Source organism: Scyliorhinus torazame, chromosome 3 (assembly GCF_047496885.1).
Source record: "Scyliorhinus torazame isolate Kashiwa2021f chromosome 3, sScyTor2.1, whole genome shotgun sequence".
Classification (NCBI taxonomy): domain Eukaryota; kingdom Metazoa; phylum Chordata; class Chondrichthyes; order Carcharhiniformes; family Scyliorhinidae; genus Scyliorhinus; species Scyliorhinus torazame.
The window spans coordinates 239,805,265-239,825,573 of record NC_092709.1 but is presented as its reverse complement, the minus strand read 5'-3'; the positions used below and the strand labels follow the sequence as shown (position 1 = coordinate 239,825,573).

At 46.1% G+C, this 20,309-nt stretch overlaps 1 protein-coding gene across 2 annotated transcripts in view; it reads right to left on the bottom strand.

Annotated features, from left to right (window-relative positions):
• arl15b (ADP-ribosylation factor-like 15b) overlaps positions 1 to 18,545 on the bottom strand; it is a 385,274-nt gene extending 366,729 nt beyond the window's left edge. The window contains exon 1 of one of the 2 annotated variants that reach the window (XM_072497052.1): positions 18,336 to 18,545. Coding sequence is in view for 1 of the 2 variants with exons in the window: in XM_072497053.1 (XP_072353154.1) it covers positions 18,336 to 18,347 (12 nt within the window). In the remaining variant the exon portion in view is untranslated. The remainder of the gene's footprint in view (positions 1 to 18,335) is intronic. The other variant, XM_072497053.1, reaches the window with a different exon arrangement.
• Positions 18,546 to 20,309: the final 1,764 nt, after the last annotated feature.

The window sequence follows — 20,309 nt, the reverse complement described above, 5'->3', positions numbered from 1 at the left end:
CTCGACATGCCTCACGGCAATGTCTGGCCTTTGGAAAAGTTTGTTCTAGGTGCGACCGTATTGGACATTTTGCAAAACAATGTTTTGCGCATTCTACCATGGACCATGCACAAATGGTGCATGCAATTGATGAGATAAGTACCAAAGACCAATGTTTCATCGATCTCATTGCGGCGAGGAACCAGAAGAGACCAAACAAAATAGAAGCTTAAGGGAGACTGAGGCTAGTAAGAATTCTCCGAAGACCTTTAAATCTAAATTGAAATCAATGGTGGTACTGAACATTCTCCAATACAGTGTATTGTGACCCTCAAGCAATGTCCAACTTAGTGAGTCGGTCTGCAGCAGAAATTCGCTGATTGGCCAGGGCTGCTGGTGGACTTCAGAACAAGAACAATGGAGACCTTCGATCTCTGTGAACTGGTGCTCTCCGTGGCAGACATGAGGCACACGCTACTTTTTCCATATTGTAGACATGGATGTACTTGGGATAAAATCATGTGAATCCCTGAATCTAGTTGAACGACTATGTGTCCTCCAAGATTGCTGGTCAGCTGAGCACAGTGAATCCCTGCAAGACATTACAGTGTGCACGGTGTGTGAGGATTTAAAGAAATTCTAGTGGAGGAAGACAAATCAGACGAGGGGACAGAACTGCCAGGGAGCATTCCGCAATTCTAGTTAACGGTTTTCAAGAACGTGAAGAGGCTCAGTGCGGAACATAATGGACCAGTATTAAAACATCTGCAAGATGTTGAGTGTTAAATGGACAGAGCACGGGAAGCCGTGAAGCTTAACTCTGGAATTTAAATTCGAGCCGAATGTGTATTTCGCGAATGAGGTGAGGAGGTGATCACTAAAGTGTATCAGTTGGACTCGCGGCCGCCTAAATCATTCACTGCTGAGCCACAAATCATTGGTTGCACAGGCTGCACAATCGACTGGAGGGAGGGCAAAAATATAACATTGAAAACAATTAAAACCAAACTGCTGCACAAAGGTCGAAGCACTCACAGAACACTCACGGAAACTATACCAAATTAATAAATGTCAATCAGAGAGAAGGTGGGACAGTCATGTGCAGGGGAGGGGGGGCAATATTTGACTACATATTAGGCTTCAAGTAATAGGTCATGTACTAATTGCACAGATGCTTTGAGTGTTCTGGCATGACAGCAATAAGATCACAAGATGTGCAAGCCCTTGTCTGCCTCTGAAAGGACTTGTGCCCTCCCACATTCCTGCAAGTCATGTTTGTAGAACCAATTGGCGATCACCTCATATCCTTTGCCACTCTTAGCTGTTCTCACTCTCCAAAGCAGGGTCAGTGGTGAAAATCTTGGTTGTCAAGGGTTGAATGGTGGGGATTGGGCATCGGGAAGGGTGGGCTTTCACTGAGCATCAGCGACCACCCGACGGCACTGGGGGATCCAGGAGTCATCATGCCTCACTTGGATGTCCATGAGCCATAGCACGTGAAAGAGCCACTGCAGCTCATCTAAGGGGAGGAACAGCTGGACAGAAGCCTGCTGGCACCTAAGAGGTAGTGCGGGCAGTGCCCGAAGCTGATGAGGCAGTGATATGTCATGGTCATAACTAATTGAGATGCCACATACCACCGGAGAAGGGTCGTCAGGACAAGGATGTTAGGAGGGATTGAGAGTCCTGGGACGGATAAACTTACTTGAAATAAATTTTAAGTGCCCAATTATTTTTTTCCAATTAAGGGGCAATTTAGCGTGGCCAATCTACCTATCCTGCACATCTTTGGGTTGTGGGGGTGAGACCCACGCAGACACAAAGAGAATGTGCAAACCCCACACGGACAGTGACCCGGGGCCGGGATCGAACCCGGGGCTACAGTGCCTGAGGCAGCAGTGCTAACCACTGCGCCACCATGCTGCCACGGATGGATAACCTTACTGACCACCTCTCTCTTTTCCTTTTCCCATTCCTCCCAGAGTAACAATGAATTTTGGAACATAGCCTAGTCGAGCTGGCAACAATCCTTATTAATGCTGTGGCAGCAGACAGACGTCGCCGACTGCAGCTACGCCAACACAGGCTGGAGCCTGCACCAGAACAGGGGGCGGTGGTCAGGCTCAACACCTGGCCTGCCATCAGGCTGAGGAGGGGCCAGAAGACAGCGTAGAAGGAGACCTACACTATCTATTTAAAAGAAAGTTTTGACAAAGGGTCATCTGGACTCGAAACGTGAGCTCTTTTCTCTCCCTACAGATGCTGCCAGACCTGCTGAGATTTGCCAGCATTTTCTTTTTGGTAGAAGGTGACCTTATGTGTATAGGACTCGCATGTCTTACAGTGAGCTGTCAGACACCTCAGAATCTTAGAATTTACAGTGCAGAAGGAAGCTATTTGGCTCATCAAGTCTGCACCGGCCACTGGATAGAGCACCCTACTGAAGCCCACACCTCCACCCCAGCCCCATAACCCAGCAACCCTAGCTAACCTTTTTTTGACACCTAGAGCAATTTAGCATGGTCAATCCAGCTAAGCTGCATATCTTTGGACCGGAGCACCTGGAGGAAACCCACTCAGACATGGGGAGAACATGCAGAGTCCGCAGATAGTGATCCAAGCTGGGAATCGATCCTGGGACTCTGGAGCTGTGAAACAACAGTGCTAACCACTGTGCAACCACACCACCCCATATGCCACCAAAGACTCCACCTCACCAAGGAAACCGTACCATGTCCTCAGGGACCTGTCACCATTTGGAGCAGGAGCACACACTCTCCTGGTGGCTTTGAAGGTTACGGTAGCCCTGATCTTCTTCATCACTGCTCATTCCAGGGCTCGGGCAGGGACTTGTGTGACATGTCACAATTATCAGTCCTCAGCAGAAAATGCTGAGAGCATGGGAAAAGATCTGATCAGGAAGTCAGTATTCAAACTGACTATCCACATTGCAGAATAGACTCATTGTTATCATTACTGGGCAAACATCCCAGTTCTGGAGAATATGGTGGGAAACAGGTGGTTCGTTCACACCATATTATGGAAACAGCGAGAAGTTTTCCCATGCCATATTATCTCTTAAAACTTGATAGACAGACATTTCAGTCAATTAGATGAATAACAATTATTTTAACCCAATCACAGTCAGAAAGGGAACAGAACCTAAAAAAGATTATGATTTCCTTATGGGACAGAGAGAGAGAGAGACCCTTTTTTGCTCTCTCCAAAATCATCTCTCATCTCTCTCTCTCTCTCTCTCTGAATTCATCTTTAACCTAACCTTTGAAACCTATTTCTACTTTGCTTTGCAAATAGCTATTTACTTTTGTTTCATTTTTGAATTGTGCATTTTGATCTGAGGAAATTACCCCGAACTGAATTGTATCTCGAATTCAACTCAACCATCTGTATTTGCCTTGGACAAACAACTTTTTAGATTCTGTATGCGTATAAAATTTGACTTGATCAATAGACTTTGAAACTGACATAAATAAAGCTATACTTGACTTCACCCAAGAAGCTCAGTCTCGAGTTCTGTAAGATTGATATATAGTGCGGTGACACATAAATATATTAACAAATTACAGATCTACCAGATACAGGGGGATACAGATATAGGTCCAGGAGGCCATCAATGGTACGTATGTTGCGTGGAGATCGCCATAGCATCAGGGAGTGCCCTTCAACAACGGGAAGGGATTAAACTCCCTGATTGTCCAATTCATGTGCTACCATCACCTCAAAATCATGGGCGTCAGGGTAGCACAGCGGTTAGTGCCAGGGACCCAGGTTCGATTCTCGGCTTGGGTCACTGTCTGTGTGGAGTCTGCACGTTTTCCCTGTATCTGCGTGCGTTTCCTCCGAGTGCTCCGGTTTCCTCCCACAAGTCCCGAAAAACGTACTGGTGAGGCAATTTGGACATTCTGAATTCTCATTCAGTGTACCCGAACAGGCGCTGGAATGTGGCAACTAAGGGATTTTAACAGTAACATCATTGCAGTATTAATGTAAGCCTACTTATGACACTAATAAAGATTATATTATTATCCTGGACATGTGCATGATAGCTACATCCTGGGACTTGGAAATCCCTATGGTCAAGGATCACCCTATGCTAACAGGTTGATTCATGGGGACAAGCGATATCTGTTGAGGTCATGGCTGATGACACCAGTGTGGAGGCCAGAGACCCTTATAATGAGGCCCCTGCTGTCACCCGGACTGTTATTGAGTGGTGCATAGGCTCACTGAAGATGTGGCTCCACAGCCTGGACCACTCTATGGTGCTTTGCAGTACAGCCGCCCCAGAGGGCCTTCTGCATCTTTGTGGTCTGCTGTGCCTTCCACAAGCTGGTGCAGCAGCGTGGTGACATTCTGGAGGAGGGGAAACGTGTAGCTTCCTTGGAGGAAGCAGACCAGTTAGGGTGTGGAGGACAAACCAGAGGACAACTCAGTGGATGGAGGAGAGATGGTGGCAAGGGCCCGATGTACCACGAGGACCAGAGAGGCCCTCTGTCTCCAGATTCACTGATTAGGAGGCTTAGTTTCCGGCAGCTCAAAAACCCAACCCAGAACCCTTATCCACCTTTCCAGTACCCTTTTCCCCACTCCCCAAAATTGTGCTCTCCCTACCCTCCCCTCTGCAAGGGTCTCATTGATATCACACCAGGTTGATGGGCCTGGGTTGGCTGTGTCAGCGAGTCACTTGTCAAGGCAAGAGGCTGATGACTACTCGCTCGGAGGGAAGCTGCGATATTCCATTAGTCCTGCTGAAGTCTGACTCCTGTGTCTTCTAACTGCACACACACTCCCGGGTTGGCCCAACGCTCCGGGATGTGACAAGATTGTCATTCCAGAGATGTCACAGTAGGGGTCGCAAGGGATCTCACTGTTGCGATTGCTTGGAGGACTTGTAGGCGGATCGGAGTACAGATGGGGATATAAACCTCATGTGGGAAATTGGATCATTCACCCATTTGGGGGTACATGGTGCCCTGCCTCTCCGCCACAACAGCATGTCCTCCACAGCATCCAAAGGCCTGTTCGGGTCTCCCTCAAGGAAGCGAGGGGCAGATCTCTGTGCTGCCATCCTCCTGGCTTGACTGGGAGTGAGTGCAGAGGAATCATTTAAATGCAGCTCCCTCCTTGTAACAGCACACAGTTGAGCCTCAGCAGGACAAATCAGGCACCTGGAGACTCCAAACCACCGTGAATCACAAGGGGCTCATTTGTTGCACTCAGTGCAGGAAGATAGTGATCAGATTCACACCAGAACCACTGCCGCAAATTGACCAATTTTTGCTCCTTAAATTACAGTCATTTTTGGGGGAAATTCCGCCCAAGATCAACAACTTTATATTCAGAAATAATTATTGCCTGTAATGCCAAAATCCTCAGGACACAGATCCTACAATTTCAGTCCGTACCCTCCCACCTTTCCCCCCTTATAATTTATTGACTGGTTTACATTTGCAAAATCTGGGAGCGCATTCTGAATCCGGAATAGGTGTTTAGTTTCAAGTCCAAGGATAATTCTCTTTCTCTCTATAGTGTCAGTATTTTCTGTTTTAATCAGGGTAGTGTTTTCAATGCAGAGTGTATTTTAAAAATAAGGGAGGATACAGGATGCTCGCTCTACTACAAATACATCTTTCAGAGACCATCACAGCCATACTGATGTCAATGGTCCACAGCCAAGATTAATCCACCGAGACAGTTAAAGTTCATGTGATGTCAAGCAGATCCTTTGGGAAACAATGGAAGAGAGGCAGGCAAAGCAACTGGGGGTTGGGAGGGGGAGCATTTATCAAATTTAATAAAACTGGTTTGCAATATACCTCAGTTCTATTTTTAAACAAGTTTTTGTGTCCTTCCTAAACTTAATCAACGTGTGACTTTAGTAAAATAACAAGTTGAATTATAGTGCACTATAATTCAGTGGTAGCACAAGTAGGCAGCACGGTAGCACAAGTGATTAGCACCGTGGCTTCACAGTGCCAGGGTCCCAGGTTCGATTCCCCGCTGGGTCGCTGTCTATGCGGAATCTGCACGTTCTCCCAGTGTGTGCGCGGGTTTCCTCCGGGTGCTCCGGTTTCCTCCCACAGTCCAAAGACGTGCAGGTTAGGTGGATTGGCCATGATAAATTGTCCTTAGTGACCAGAAAAAGGTTAGGAGGGGTTATTGGGTTACGGGGATAGGGTGGAAGTGAGGGCGTAAGTGGGTCAGTGCAGACTCGATGGGCCGAATGGCCTCCTTCTGCACTGTATGTTCTATGTTATACAGATCGTGAAACTTTTTTAGGTCAAAAAGATAGATGGCTTTAAAAATGTATTTTTCAATATAATTTGACTTTTTATGACCGGAATCCTATGAATGATCTTTTCACTGAGTTTCCACTAGTGTCAGGAAGGAAATAAAAGGAGTACTTTAGTGCCATATGCACACACAGATTAATTATAGGATACTGCAGCTTTGATGAAAGAGAGCAGGTTTTCAACATCTTAAAATAAATAACATCTATTTGGTGAGAACAGGAGGTACAATTACACTATTAGGGTATGTTCCACAGGTCATCAACTAGTAAGAAAAAGATAAAGGAACAAATATGCAATGAAATTACAGACTGGTGCAAAAACTATTAGAGTAGCTATAATGGGGCACTTCAATTATCAAAATATAGACTGGGATAATAAAAGGGATAGAGGACAAAGAGTTAGTGTGTTCTGAAGAATTTTCTTGATCATTAGATTTTGGCCCAATGAGGGAGGAGGCATTGCTGGATCTGGTCCTGGGACATGAAAATGGATCAAATGAATCAAGTATCTGAAGAGGAACATTTAGAGAACAGAGATCACAGTATCATATGATGGCACGGTAGCACAGTGGTTAGCACTGTTGCTTCACAGCGCCAGGGACCCGGGTTCGATTCCCAGCTTGGGTGACTGTGTGCGGAGCCTGCACGTTCACCCAGTGTCTGCATGGGTTTTCTCCGGGTTTCCTCCCACAGTCCAAAGATGTACAGGTTAGGTGGATTGGCCATGATAAATTGCCCCTTAGTGTCCACAAATGTTAGGTGGGGTTACTGGGTTACAGGAATAGGGTGGAGGCGTGGGTTTAAGTGGGGTACTCTTGCCAAAGGCCGGTGCAGACTCGATGGGCCTAATGGCCTCCTTCTGCACTGTAAATTCTATACGATTTAGTTTCTCTATGGAAAAGGGCAAGGAGCATCCCCAGAATAAAAATAATTAATTGGGAGAGGGACAACTTCAATGGACTGAAATCCAATCTATTCCAGGTAATTTGGAATCACAAATTGGAAGGCAAAACTGGAAAAGAACAATTGGCTGCATCCAAAGTGAAGATTCAGCCACACACAAGGTACGTTCCCACAAGTGGTAAAGATAGGACAACCAAAGCAAAGGGCGAGTGAGCATGAAAGAGAGTGAGTGAGCTAATATGCAGAAAAAGGGTGTTTATGACCGATGTCAGGTTGGCAATAAAAGGGAGAACCAGGCTGAATATTGAAGGTTTTGATGGGTATTGAAAAAACTAATGAGAAGCAAGAAGAGGATGAGAAGGTGCTGGCAGCTAACATGCAAAAGGGCATCCAGAAGTTTTCTATCGCCCCTACCGTGGCATCAATTAGGGAGCAAAAGGAAGGGGAGTTTTGGAAGCAGAAAGCATAGCTGAGGTACTAAATGAATACTTTGCACAAGTCTTTCCCAAAGAAGAGGACGTTGCCAAAATCAGTGAAAAAGAGGATATAATGGAGACACTGAAGGAGCAAATAATTAAGAGGTGTTAGTGGAAAGGTTGGCTGTACTTAAAAAGTTGATAAGCCACAAGGCCAGAGAAGATGCATCCAAGGAATGAGAGAAGCAAGAGTGGAAAGTGCAGAAGCACCGGTTACAATCTTCTGAACTTCCTTAGATATAGGAGTGGAGCCTGGTGGCAGGATAATTGCAAATATTACACTGTTTTTTAAAAAAGGGGTGCAAGGATAGGCCAGCAAGTAAGTTTAACTTGTGGTGAGAACTTTTTTAGAAACGATAATCCAGGGCAAAATTAACAAGTCGCTGAGACAAGTGTGGATTAATTAAGGAGAGGCAGCACATTTATTAAAGGCAAATATAGTGTTTAATTAACTTATTTGAGCTTTTTGATCAAGTAAACTAAAGGGTTGATGAGGGTAATGCAGTTGATGTGGTGTGCATGGGCTCCCAAAGGCATTTGATAAATTGCCACATAACAACAAGCTTGTCAGCAAAGTTGGAGCTCATGGAATTAAAAAGACAGTGGTCAGCATATGTACAAAGTTGGCTGAGTAACAGGAAACTCTAATGACAAATGGTATTTTCTGGACTGGAGGAGGATGTGTAGTGGGGTTCCCCAGAGAGGTCAATACTAGAACCACTGCTTTTCTTGATACATATTAATGATCTAGAGTTAGGTGTAGGATACAATTTTGTGAATTGCAGAAAACAAAATGTTGCTGTGCTGTGAACTATAAGAGGGCAGTGAAACTTCATGAGAACATCGATAAGCCGAATGGGCTGCAGAGAAACATGAAGTGATTCACTTTGGCAGGAAGAATAAGAGGCAACATAAAATAGTAGGTAAGGGTGGGGGGGGGGGGGGGGGGGGGGGGGGGGGGGGGGGAACATAGACTCTCGGGGTTATACGTACACAGAGTTGACATCATCTTCCAAACCCACGACCTCTAACAGCCAGGGCAGAAGTTGTACGGGTGCACCACCACTTGCAAATTCCTCATCAAGTCACTCACCATCCCGACTTGAAAACATATTGCTGTTCCTTCATTGTTGCTGGGTAAAAATCCTGGAACTCCCTCCCTAACAGCACTGTGGTGCACCCCATGGACTGTGGACTGGAGCAGTTCAAGAAGGCAACTTATCAGCACCTTCAAGGAAAATTAGGGGAATAGCCAATAAATGCTGTGTCGTGTTAAGCACACTGAGATAACACGGGCTGCAACTGGATGCAGCTATAACTGAAATATACTCCAGACCTTGAAGTTAGTTTAATTTGATTTATTGAACCTGTCACATAGTTAGCACAATTCTCTGCGAGTTCGACTCTCTGCTAACCTAAGTGTGATTACTCTGTCTGACTGAACCAGACTAGCTCTTAGCCACGTGCTGTAGGGGTTATGTGATACATACTGGGAAGGCACCCCCAAGTGTTCTGCCTGCTGATTGGTTATGTCCTGTTCTCTGTGCTCATTAGCTGCCTGTCTGTATCTCATTATGTGCATGTCTGCATATCATGACATGCTGGACGAGCACATCCCATGAAATAATTTTTAAAAACTGTTTAAAGGTGGTAAGGTAGGTAGCGAAAACAGTTAATAAGGCATATACAATCCTGGATTTCATAAAGGAGACAAAAAAAATGTAGAAAAAGCAAGGGAGTTATGGTGATCCTTTATAAAACACTGGTTTGGCCTCAACTGGAGTATTGTGTCCTATTCTGCGCAATGCACTTCAGGAAGTATGTGAAGGCTTCAATAAGGGTGCAGAAAAGATGCATGAGAATGCTTCCTGGAATGAGGGATCCTAGTTACATGGGTAGACTGGAAAAGCTGGAGCTGTTCATTTTACAGAAGAGATGGCTGAAAGGATTAGAAACAGGAAATGCTGGAAATACTCAGCAGCTGGGACTGTCTGTGGAGTGAGAAACAGAGTTAACATTTCAGGTCAATGATCTTTCATCAGGGTAAAGAACATACTCAAATTCCACTACGCTCCCAGCATAACCATCCAAAAAAAAAAAAGAATGAAAATCACACACAAAATATTTTTATCATCATAAAATATTGGGCCTACAGTGGTTGTAAGCAGCTATTCCAGGACTGTGATTGAACGGTTGATCGGTACACGAATGGTCAGCATTTTTTGGAGTCTTCTTTTCAGTTAGCTTTCTACAGTGATGTGCATGATTGTGTTTTCTTTTAAGAACAGCACTTCTGTCGAGTGGCTGGGGAGGTGTTATAACCCTACAGGAGGACCAGGGATTTGCAACATCAGAGTCCCTGTGGCCTCACCGGAATACGATTTACCCAAGTGAGGGGGTGAGGCGAACCCTCCCCAGGACTGCTAGAATATATATACCCGGCCCAGCGCAGGAGACCCTTCGGGGAGCAGGAGTGTATAGTAACCAGAATCAAACCGTGCTTTTCTACAGATATCGCTTCCGAGTGGTTGTTTGCCAAAGACTTGACACTGGCAAGGAGGATGGGATTGGCCGGGCTGGCCATGGCCCTGCCTCCATGTGGATTTTGCAGGGCCTTTGCAGGTGGCAATGTACCTACTGATCGTAGACACGCACTGTAAATGGATGTACACCTAATGACGACGACTACTCCGGGTTGGGGTTTATATGTCCGCTGGGCTCCCCTTGTTAAGGAAGTCCCACCCTCTTATCAATGAAGCTCATATTCGGGTGGCACGGTAGCACAGTGGTTAGCACGGTTGCTTCACAGCACCAGGGTCACAGGTTTGATTCTCAGCTCGGGTCACTGTCTGTGCGGAGTCTGCACATTCTCCCAGTGTTTGCGTGGGTTTCCACCGGATGCTCCGGTTTCTTCCCACATGTGCCGAAAGGCATGCCTGTTTGGTGAATTGGACATTCTGAATTATCCCTCAGTGTATCCGAACAGGTGCCGGAATGTGACGAATAGGGGATTTTCACAGTAACTTCACTGCAGTGCTAATGTAAGTCTACTTGTGACGATAATAAAGATTATTATTATTCATCTGAGGTCACAGGGAACCTCACAGTCCACACGCCATGACTCTCCTCTTCCCTTCCCACCCCCCCCCACAAAAGGTCCAGAATGGCGGCCACCGCCAGGGGCCATTGGGCAGGACCTCGGATCCTCTTCGCTAGAGGTTGGTGCTCGGCCGTCGTCTGTGCGGGTTCCGGCGGTGTGTAGCGCAATGGGGATGGAGAGATGAGCACCTCAACGGCGTCACCACTGGCGGATCAGTATTTATCCCCTGGTCCAAAGCAGCCGCAAGCGATTGAATCTTCATATTGGAGACTTCTGCATCCAGCATCGCCACTCTCCTAGACCAGAGGTGGCTGCACTGGTACTAGGATTGTGGAGACTGCCTCAACGGTGCCGGCTTCTCTGGACGAGGACCGGCCGAAGCCAGTGTGTGCTTGCAGAGGTGATCTGCGTGCTGATTCGATACTCAACCCTGTGCCCGTCCCATATATGACACCAGTCCCATCTGCTTAAGCACAATGCCTGGGACCCTCGACGAAATTTCGGACATGCACCACACCTCATCGCCAGGCGAAAAATGCCGGAGGAGAGCATGCCTGCCATTGTTCAATTCTGATCGCACCTGTCCACGGTGGACCTTCCCACCAATGTCTGGCAATACGAGGCATCGCACCATCAGTAGCTCGGACGTTGTCACCACCCCCATGGTGGTGTGCAGTGTAATCCTGTAGCAGAAAACAGGCCAGACGATTCTCAAGAGAACCCACAGTCTGCTTCTGCATCCCCACTGAACGTCTGGACTGCCCGCTCGGCCAGGCGGTTTGATGCTGGGTGGTATGGTGCAGACATGGCGAATCCAGTCGGTCTGCAAGAAAGCCCCAAATTTTGAGCTGGTGAATGCTGTCCTGCTGTCCGAGGCAAAGATCTCCGATAGGCATGCGTACTAAAGGACTGCCGGAGCCGCTAGCTTGAGGCCTTGGAGGTCCTGGAGAGCAGTCAGTGAATACCCATCCATTTGGAGTGGGCGTCGGGCAGGAAATTGATTCCTGAAAAGGGCTGGAAAAAAATCAATGTGTAGCTGAGACTAAGTTCGCCCTGGCCATTTCCAAGGATGGAGCGGTGTTGCCGGTAGAAGCTTCTGGTGATCCTGGCACAGGCCGCATTTTCATTTTACATACCCCGGGCTCAACATTATGGAGAGCCCAAAATTGGGCCATGCATTCCCCATTGGAGAATGCCATCCTCCATAATGTGTCCATAAAATGGAGAGCTGCGATGGCTTAGTCAGTGCAAGCAGGTGTCGGTAGCCTGATCGGCAGGGGAGGCCGGCTCAGGGCATCTGCATGAGAGATCTTGGTCTCAGGGTAGTGTTTCAACACAGTAAGCCACCAGCAGAAATCCCAACGTTGAATTTGTGCGGAGGGGACAGGTGGGAATCGCCCTGTCCACTTGAATAGCCCAGCAAGTGTTTATGATCCGTTAATAATGTAAAACTGTGCTTGTAGAATTGCTGTTGGAACTTTTTCCGCTGCAAACACCACCTCCAAACTAGGTCTCAATCTGGGCGTAATTCCGCTCAGCCGTGGCTAGAATCTGAGAAGCGAACGCAATGCGTCGCTCTGTGCCGTTGTCCATTCGGTGAGCCAAAACCGCTCCAATGCCATAAGGTGAGGGGTCACAGGTGACTATCAGCGGCTTGATGGGTTCGAAATGGTCAGCAGTCGCAGCAATGAGATCTCTGTATCTCAGCAAGATCCATCTGCCGCAGCGGGCCCCATGCCCATGTCTGGCCCTTCTTCAGCAACTGCTGCAAGGTGGCCAACAGGGTCACGAAGTTCGGGATGAATTTCCCGTAATAGTTTATAAGTCTGAGGAATGAACGGAGCTCAAATGAGGCCAGTCGGGATGGGGACCTGCCAAATCACCCAAACACTGGATGAAGGTCATTTCGGTCCACACGGTAACCGGTATGTAACCTCCCGAGCGTGAAACGTATATTTCTCCCTTCGAAGTCTAACTCTGGTGGCCGAGAAATGGCAGAGCACCTCATCGAGGTTCCGCAAATGTTCCCGTCATCAGTACATCATCATGGTAAACTGTGATGCGTGGGAAACCCTTGCAGTATGTTTTCCATGAAGCACTGGAATATTGCATGATATCCCGAAGGGTAATCTGGTAGATTCATACACTGTCACATATTTCCTGGATCCTAGGTCCAACACCAATTGAAGGGAAACATGGTTCACAAAAATAACTCGGCTGTGCAGATGGGTTCACGCTGATCTTCGCCGTACCCCCCGGATGATTCACAGCCCCTTTTGGAAAACCTGGGGGAACTTCGCTAATATGACATCTGGCCCATCCGGGCACATCTGGCAAACCTGCTACCAGTCGAGTCGGAGACGTTTCAGCCAATCTCAACCCAGTAACCTGGGGCCACTTCCTAATGGCAAACATGTGGATTGTTGCCCCTACTGAATGGGACCCACCAAGGTTCTGGCCATTGCCGATGGTTCTCCTGTATAGGTGCCCAACCGAGGGATCATGTCCTGCAAAGAAAGGCCTGTCCTGATGGGATCAAAAGTATGGCGGTTCATGACACTGTTGGCATCCCTGTATCTTACTCCATCAAATCGGGTGGCAATTTATGCGAAGCATGACTCAAATCGGCACTACGCACGTCCTCGGCTCGATGGTTTTAGTCTTCCTGTTCCTAGGAAAACACCTGTCTAGCATCCTGACCCCTCCGATGTTGGTCTGGCTCTTGGTGGTAACAACCCGAGGGTCGGGGGTAGGAATCATTGGACCCTGAAGGCGTCGCTCTGCAAGTGCCCGATAGCCTAGAAGGAGGACCTGTTCCATACTCTCACTGGATAGAGTGATTTCAATTGCCTTCAAGTCCAATTGTAGTTCGACAAATAGTTTACTCTGTGTCGCCGTGTTGCGGATCCTGCAAACCAGCCTATCTCGCAGTATGTCCCGAATTCAATGAACTCTGAGATTCCACAGCAATGCCAGAAATTATGCCACAGACTCCCCTTGGGCCTACAGCAGTCTGGAAATGTAAACAAACAATAATGGACGGCCTGCAGTTGAAATGCTCACCCAATGTGACTAAGTCACATTGGAAAGGGTGCAAAGGCGATTTACCAGGATGCTGCCTGGATTGGAGGGTAGGTCTTATGAGGAAAGGTTGAGGGAGCTAGGGCTTTTCTCATTGGAGCGAAGGAGGATGAGAGGTGACTTAATTGAGGTGTACAAGATGATGAGAGGGATAGATAGAGTGGACGTTCAGAGACTTTTTCCTCAGGTGGATGTAGCTGTTACAAGGGGGCATAACTATAAGATTCAGGGTGGGAGATATAGGAGGGATGTCAGAGGTAGATTCTTTACTCAGAGAGTGGTTGGGGTGTGAAACGCACTCCCAGCTATGGTAGTGGAGTCGGACACTTTAGGAACTTTCAAGCGGTTATTGGATAGGCATATGGAGTGCACTAGAATGATTCGGAGTAGGTTGATTTGATCTTAGTTTCAGACTAGTTCGGCACAACATCATGGGCCGAAGGGCCTGTACTGTTCTATGTTCTATAATCTACGAATGACCATGCGCCCGGTGCGTCCGGGTAAGTTAGCCTCTTGATCACGCTGTACATGGCAGCTCTGCAAGCCGTGAGGAGGATGAGCGCCTGACGCTCATCCTCAATGATGGCATTTGTGCGAAAAAATATTGCATTCGCTCCAGATATAATTCTATGATATGATATTGGGACCAAATCATCCACACCTGCATCAAAGCTTTCCAACTATCTTTTGTGTGGCATGCCTGCCATCGGTAAAACAACTTTCTGAGGCCTATGAAAAGTGGGCGCGTTCTGAAAAGATGGCGCTGTCGGAAGCGCCACTTTATCCTCATTGCCAGTGTAGGATTCTGACAGAGCAACCACAAGGAAGCAATGAAGGAGGAAAAACAAGAAGGTTCAATTACACAATACTACTATCTACAACTCCACACCCCGAATAGTCTTCCGCGTCCAAATCTGGTTTGGGGATTTTAATGTCGCTGGGCCCCTTGTTAAGGGGATGCCCCTTATCAGGAAGTTTGTATTAGTCCAGCATCACAGGGAACCTCACAGTCCACACCCTGTGATTCTAGTGAGGGTTACAACACTTCCTATAATCCAGTGACAAGAACTATACACAGTACTCTTGCTGTGCCTAGCTGGGTCATGAGATGCATGAATTCATGTTGGCATAGCACATCTAGCACGTACAGGCAGAAGTACAGAGAACACTCAGCTTGGCAGAGAAATTCTGGAACCAATCAAAAATATTAACGACATTCCCACACCATTCCCACACTTGTCAAAATCAAATTAGCCGAAAGTAGCAGATAATTCTTATTGTGGCCAAAGATGTAATAGTTGTTTCACTTTCCGTCCCCAAAGGTAATCTCAATATTGTTTTTTGTAAACAAAAGGAATGTGTTGAAGCCTTGCACCTTTTTTTTTTAAATTACCCAAGAGCTTGGGTAAACTAAAGCTCTCTGTTGATTTGCTGAAGCATTGCCATAAAGAAAGCAGCCAATTAATCAGCACCCTTTTCTCCTGCAGTATAAATTGTTGTGATTTGTTGAAATTGTTATGTTTGTCCAGATGAGTGCAAAACAAAAAGCTTTGGTAATATGTCTCTCTTCAGCAATGGACATTTTCCACATTAATAGGAAAGGTTATCATTCTCGGTCATAAAGATAGTGCAGAATTGTGCAATTGAAATTATTTCTTCACTGACAATCATAGAATTTACAGTATCGGCCTATCGAGTCTGCATCGGCCCTTGGAAAGGGCATCCGCACCCAAATGTGGTGGTGTGCAGGGGGCTGAGCACCCCCTGACAGGGGAGTTGGGGCATCGGGGGAGGTTGGGAGATCAGGGTACAATTTAAAAATGGTGCCCCGATATTTTCCTGCACTGAGGCGCTCCGCTCATCCGAAACGTGGCTAACTGCGGCCTTGGCGGGCTTTCCCCGCTGGGACACAAAACAAGACAGAATGCCAGGAGATAGCAGGGTCGTTCCCGGAGTTACAGTGCCTAATATCTGCCAGAGTCAAGGGAATGCCAGACAGTTGTGTGCATGCTCACTCAGAAATTAGAATTCCAGGTCATTGTCAACTCCTCTGAAAATAGGCCCTTCACTAACGTCCTAAAATAAGGACCGCTTCCAACAAGCTCCCACAGTACAAGACCCCCCTTCCACATCGATTAATAGCAACAATGAGATCCTGGAAAAAATGAATAATTTCCATATCTTGATGGCTTCCTTTCAACCAAGGCGGATTCAGAAAACAAAACTCATCCTCTAATGTGCCAGCCTTCAGCCAACTGAGAAACAATGTGTGAGGGCCAGGATCTCAAACCCAGACTAAGGTCACGTTTATCAGGCAGTGGTGATCCTATGTATTTCGGAGACTAGTCCAATCTACATCAGGCACCTAAAAGCACGGGAGAAGCATCACTAGCAGTGCATTCACAAGATCCTCCAAATCTAGTGACATGACAGAAGGTCCAACAGCAGCATCATCTCCCAAACCAATCTGCTCAGCATCAATGCACTAATGACTCAAAATTAGATCCACTGGGCAGGACATGTAGTTTGTATGCCTGACAACATACTCCCGAAGCAACCGTTCAACTTAGAACTTGGTTGCAGGAGATTTCCAGGAGGAAATGCCTTAGTAGTCAACAAAGCATCTCCAAGGAGGTCAAACACCCCCACCGACTCGGTATCTGGCTTGTCGCTGTCCAAAATGGAGAAGGCTCATTCAGGAATGCACCAGAGGAACTTTGTCAGGAACATACAGAGATGAAGTTGAGGGGTCAGAGAGTGTGCATAAACCTCCAGGCATTTCATTTGTCCCTTCAAGCACCACCTGCCCCACGTGGCAGATGCAGTATGCAGATTGCACATTGGACTTACTCAGAATTCATTGAACCGGAGTAGATGTTAATCATCCCCAATCCTAAAGGGCTGCCTGCAAGAGCCTTTCCAATCTTGGTGGTTTGTTTTCATAATGTTGCACTTTGGGTTTTCTTTTTTTTTCCACCAAATGAAGTGGCATCTCAGGCCAATCGAGAGTAATTTAGGAAAATAGTGTACCAGCTAGACTGCAGGCATGGTCGGGATGACCATGAAATGCAACTTCCAATAATGAGTCCAGATGTCAGTGAGAACCCTAAAATGGCATGTCCTCACGCTGGGAGAGATAAAAAGGACTACCTCTTCTGTGAAGCAAGAGTTTACAAAACACCAAGGTGAAAGATAATTTTATATTATATGTGTCCCCCCCCTCCTTGAGGTTTTGTTCTCCAATTAAAAATATCAAAACTGCTGCATATGTAGGAAGTTACAACAGAAACATTCTGGGTGTAGTTTCTGACACCCAATCTTGAAAACCCCAAAGTTGATATTTTATTCACAGACTTTGGAGTAATTTTTTTCTGCTTGTATATTTGCAACATTTAATTTGGCCCTTCACAATTCCTTCTCGATAAACAAGAAAGCTTACAACTTGTCTTCAGTGTTGAATTTACCAGGGATTGAAATCCTCAGAATGATATCTTGGTTAAAATGTTAATGTGTGATTTAACTGTTGTTAACAAGGGATCATAGTCCTATGACCTACAGTGATTTTATTAAAATAAATGTTGGAATAACTGAAACAGCCATTAAGATCAATTATCCCACCCAGTAAAACAAATAAAAACTACAATTACAGGAGAAACACCACCCTTTATTCCATTTTACCTTCAGCAATACATTTGAAAAACTTATTGTGTAAGGATCCTGTTTACTGGTTTCCTTTAAACCTCTATTGTTCAACACAACATAGCCAATCCATAAATTGCACTTAACCTCCATGTCAGACTGGCAAAACAATGAGACTGAAACTAGAAGTATTTAAAGATCAACAGAGCCTGTACATTTTCGATTATTAGCTATATCAAGCAAATTATAAAAGATAAGCCAATAAATAACCTTGAAGTGAGGTTCTTTATACCGACAAGAAAAAGAATAACTCTCAAGCTCCACTGAAGTACTCGGGGGCGGGGAATTAGGCCAATACGATCGTACACAAAACAATGCTGTCACGTTTATATAAAGGCAGAGGTTTGAGGTATTGAGCACAGAACCCATTAGTCGCAAGTTCGAAATGTGAAGCTTCCTGTTGCCACTTTCGAGTATAAATAGGTTAAGGTCGCAAATATTTACGCTTAAGGTAGTAATTCAGTCCACTCAGGCATGACTTACTGCACCAAGAAAATTCAGACACAAATCATTGGAAGACTCGTTACAATAAAATCAGCAAAATAGCACCGCAATTAGAACTCCTAATGAGATGGTAAATGAGAGAGTGATTGAAAGTAACCTGTTACAGCAAGTGCATTCTCATTCATTCATTCCCGTCACTCAAACTTGGTACAGGTTACAACAGCCCATAAAATCAGACATTTTTTTACAAGTACAAGCAATCAAAGGAAACCAGAAGTAAAGGCTGGGTGTAAACTAATATGGCACTCGGGCAAAAGGAAATAGAAACATACAAACGTACCAGATGATCCATTTACTCAACAGAGGCCTTCAGCATCAAAGTCCAAAGAACTTTTGTCTTCTTTGTGTGTATATTTTATATATTAATTATGCTCTAAGCACAGCATGTCTCACATCTCCGATTTAACTGAGGCAGAAGATGAAATGGACAACCCGTCTCTCCCACTCCACATGTATGTGGGCAGCACTTATTTCCCTGACTGTACTTTATCCCCTAGTGGGTGAAATGTAAAAATTAACTCCTCCAAAAGCCACTCCCTTATTACGTAAAGCAGTCATCTGATCGCAGACGTTGAACCTGTTTTTCAATAACTCCCGGAAGTTTGGTTTGAAGCCAGCATTGGGTTAGTGAGACTCACGTGTTCTGGGACGGGAAAGTAGCAGAGTGAAATTCCCAAGACCGGCAGTCGGAGCTACAGACAAAGATGATAACATAAATTATATCCGCTTGTTTCTGTGCGGCAATATTTGATATAATGTGCTATGTTTAGATTGAGTCTTGATGAGAATTTAGCCACAATTGGCACGGTATATATCCCTAAGTTTCAAAGAAAAGAAAAATAATTGATTTATCTCTTGCACCGAGTAAAGTGGTCGGTTTAAATATCTCTTGAACGGCAAGGGAAATAATGCAACATAAAAACAGACTTTTCAATGCAATTCATTAAAGTGGCGTTGGAGTGAGTTTAAGCATCCCTTTCAGAAAGCGAGTGTGATCAGATTGTCAATGTGGGTGAGGAAGTGGTCAAACTAAGTGTTCAGCTGCTAGTAGGCACGGACCACCTCCATCCCAAATGGCTTCTGTACAATTTAACAACCAATTCCTAGACGTGGGTGGCTCCCAGCTAATGTGCCAAATTAGGTTGAAGAGGATGTAGGTCACAGGCTGTTGCCAGCGTGAAAATACAGAATCAAGAGATTCTTCGAGAATCAAGATCTGATTGTACTGAAATTGTGTGTGCAAAGAATACGTCCAAAGATTTGTGATCACAAGGTGGAAGAGGAAGACATTTTGTGATTGAAGGATTTATGGCACTGTAGTTGAAAGCTTATCTGTATGAACCATGTAAACATGTAGAGCTGGATTCTCCGTTCCTGAGAATAAGTGTTGGCGCCGGAATCATGGAGTTTCACGAGGGCAAAACTGGACCGATTCAGCGACTATTCCCATCGCCATGTGGAACACAATCACTTTCAATGGGAAACGGTGCTGGATTGACACTCAGGAGGCTGACAAGCTGCAGCCACATATACACACTTCACTCCCCACACACAACATCCCAGCAAACAGGATGACACTGGTTGCGCTGGAGCGTGCCCATCTTGCTGATGGACCCAGATGGCACCTGGGGAAGGGGTCTGGGGGACATCCATACAACCTGTGGCCTTAAGTTCACAGTGGTCAGTCAGCAGCATGCGCAGCTGCATGGCTGCCTTACAGGTCGCAGCAATGGTGTTTTATGCCCGTCCACCCAAACACCACAGCCCATCTCCTGGCCACCCTCAGCGACTACCCCCCGGCCCTGGCAGAAGCCCCCTGGCCAGCGACACAACTGTCAGCAGACTATGGCGATGTTGGACACTTTCCGTATCCCCTCGCGCTCCTTCATCAGCCACGACACCGATTTCGAGATATTTAAAAGCACAGGTGAACCGCGCTATCAGGAATTCGGCCTATCGGAGGCGGACAATCACGGAGGCCCCGGAGAATATCGGGCCGCAAAGGAAATGTAAATAACGTTTACTGTACGTATGTCCTATGCTCCCGGGGCTCGATTACTCGTTGTCACAGAATTCATTCCAAAGGGGCCATCCTTTCCCTTTGAGATATTTCCTGATCTCTTCCTCCCAAATGAGACATTGTCCCACTCTACTGATGCTGGTTGCTGCGACCGCAAATTCCTCTGGGTTCATTAGGTGCTGCATTGCCTGCATTGCCATTTTTCCTATCCGAATGCTTCTCTTCAAATTTGGG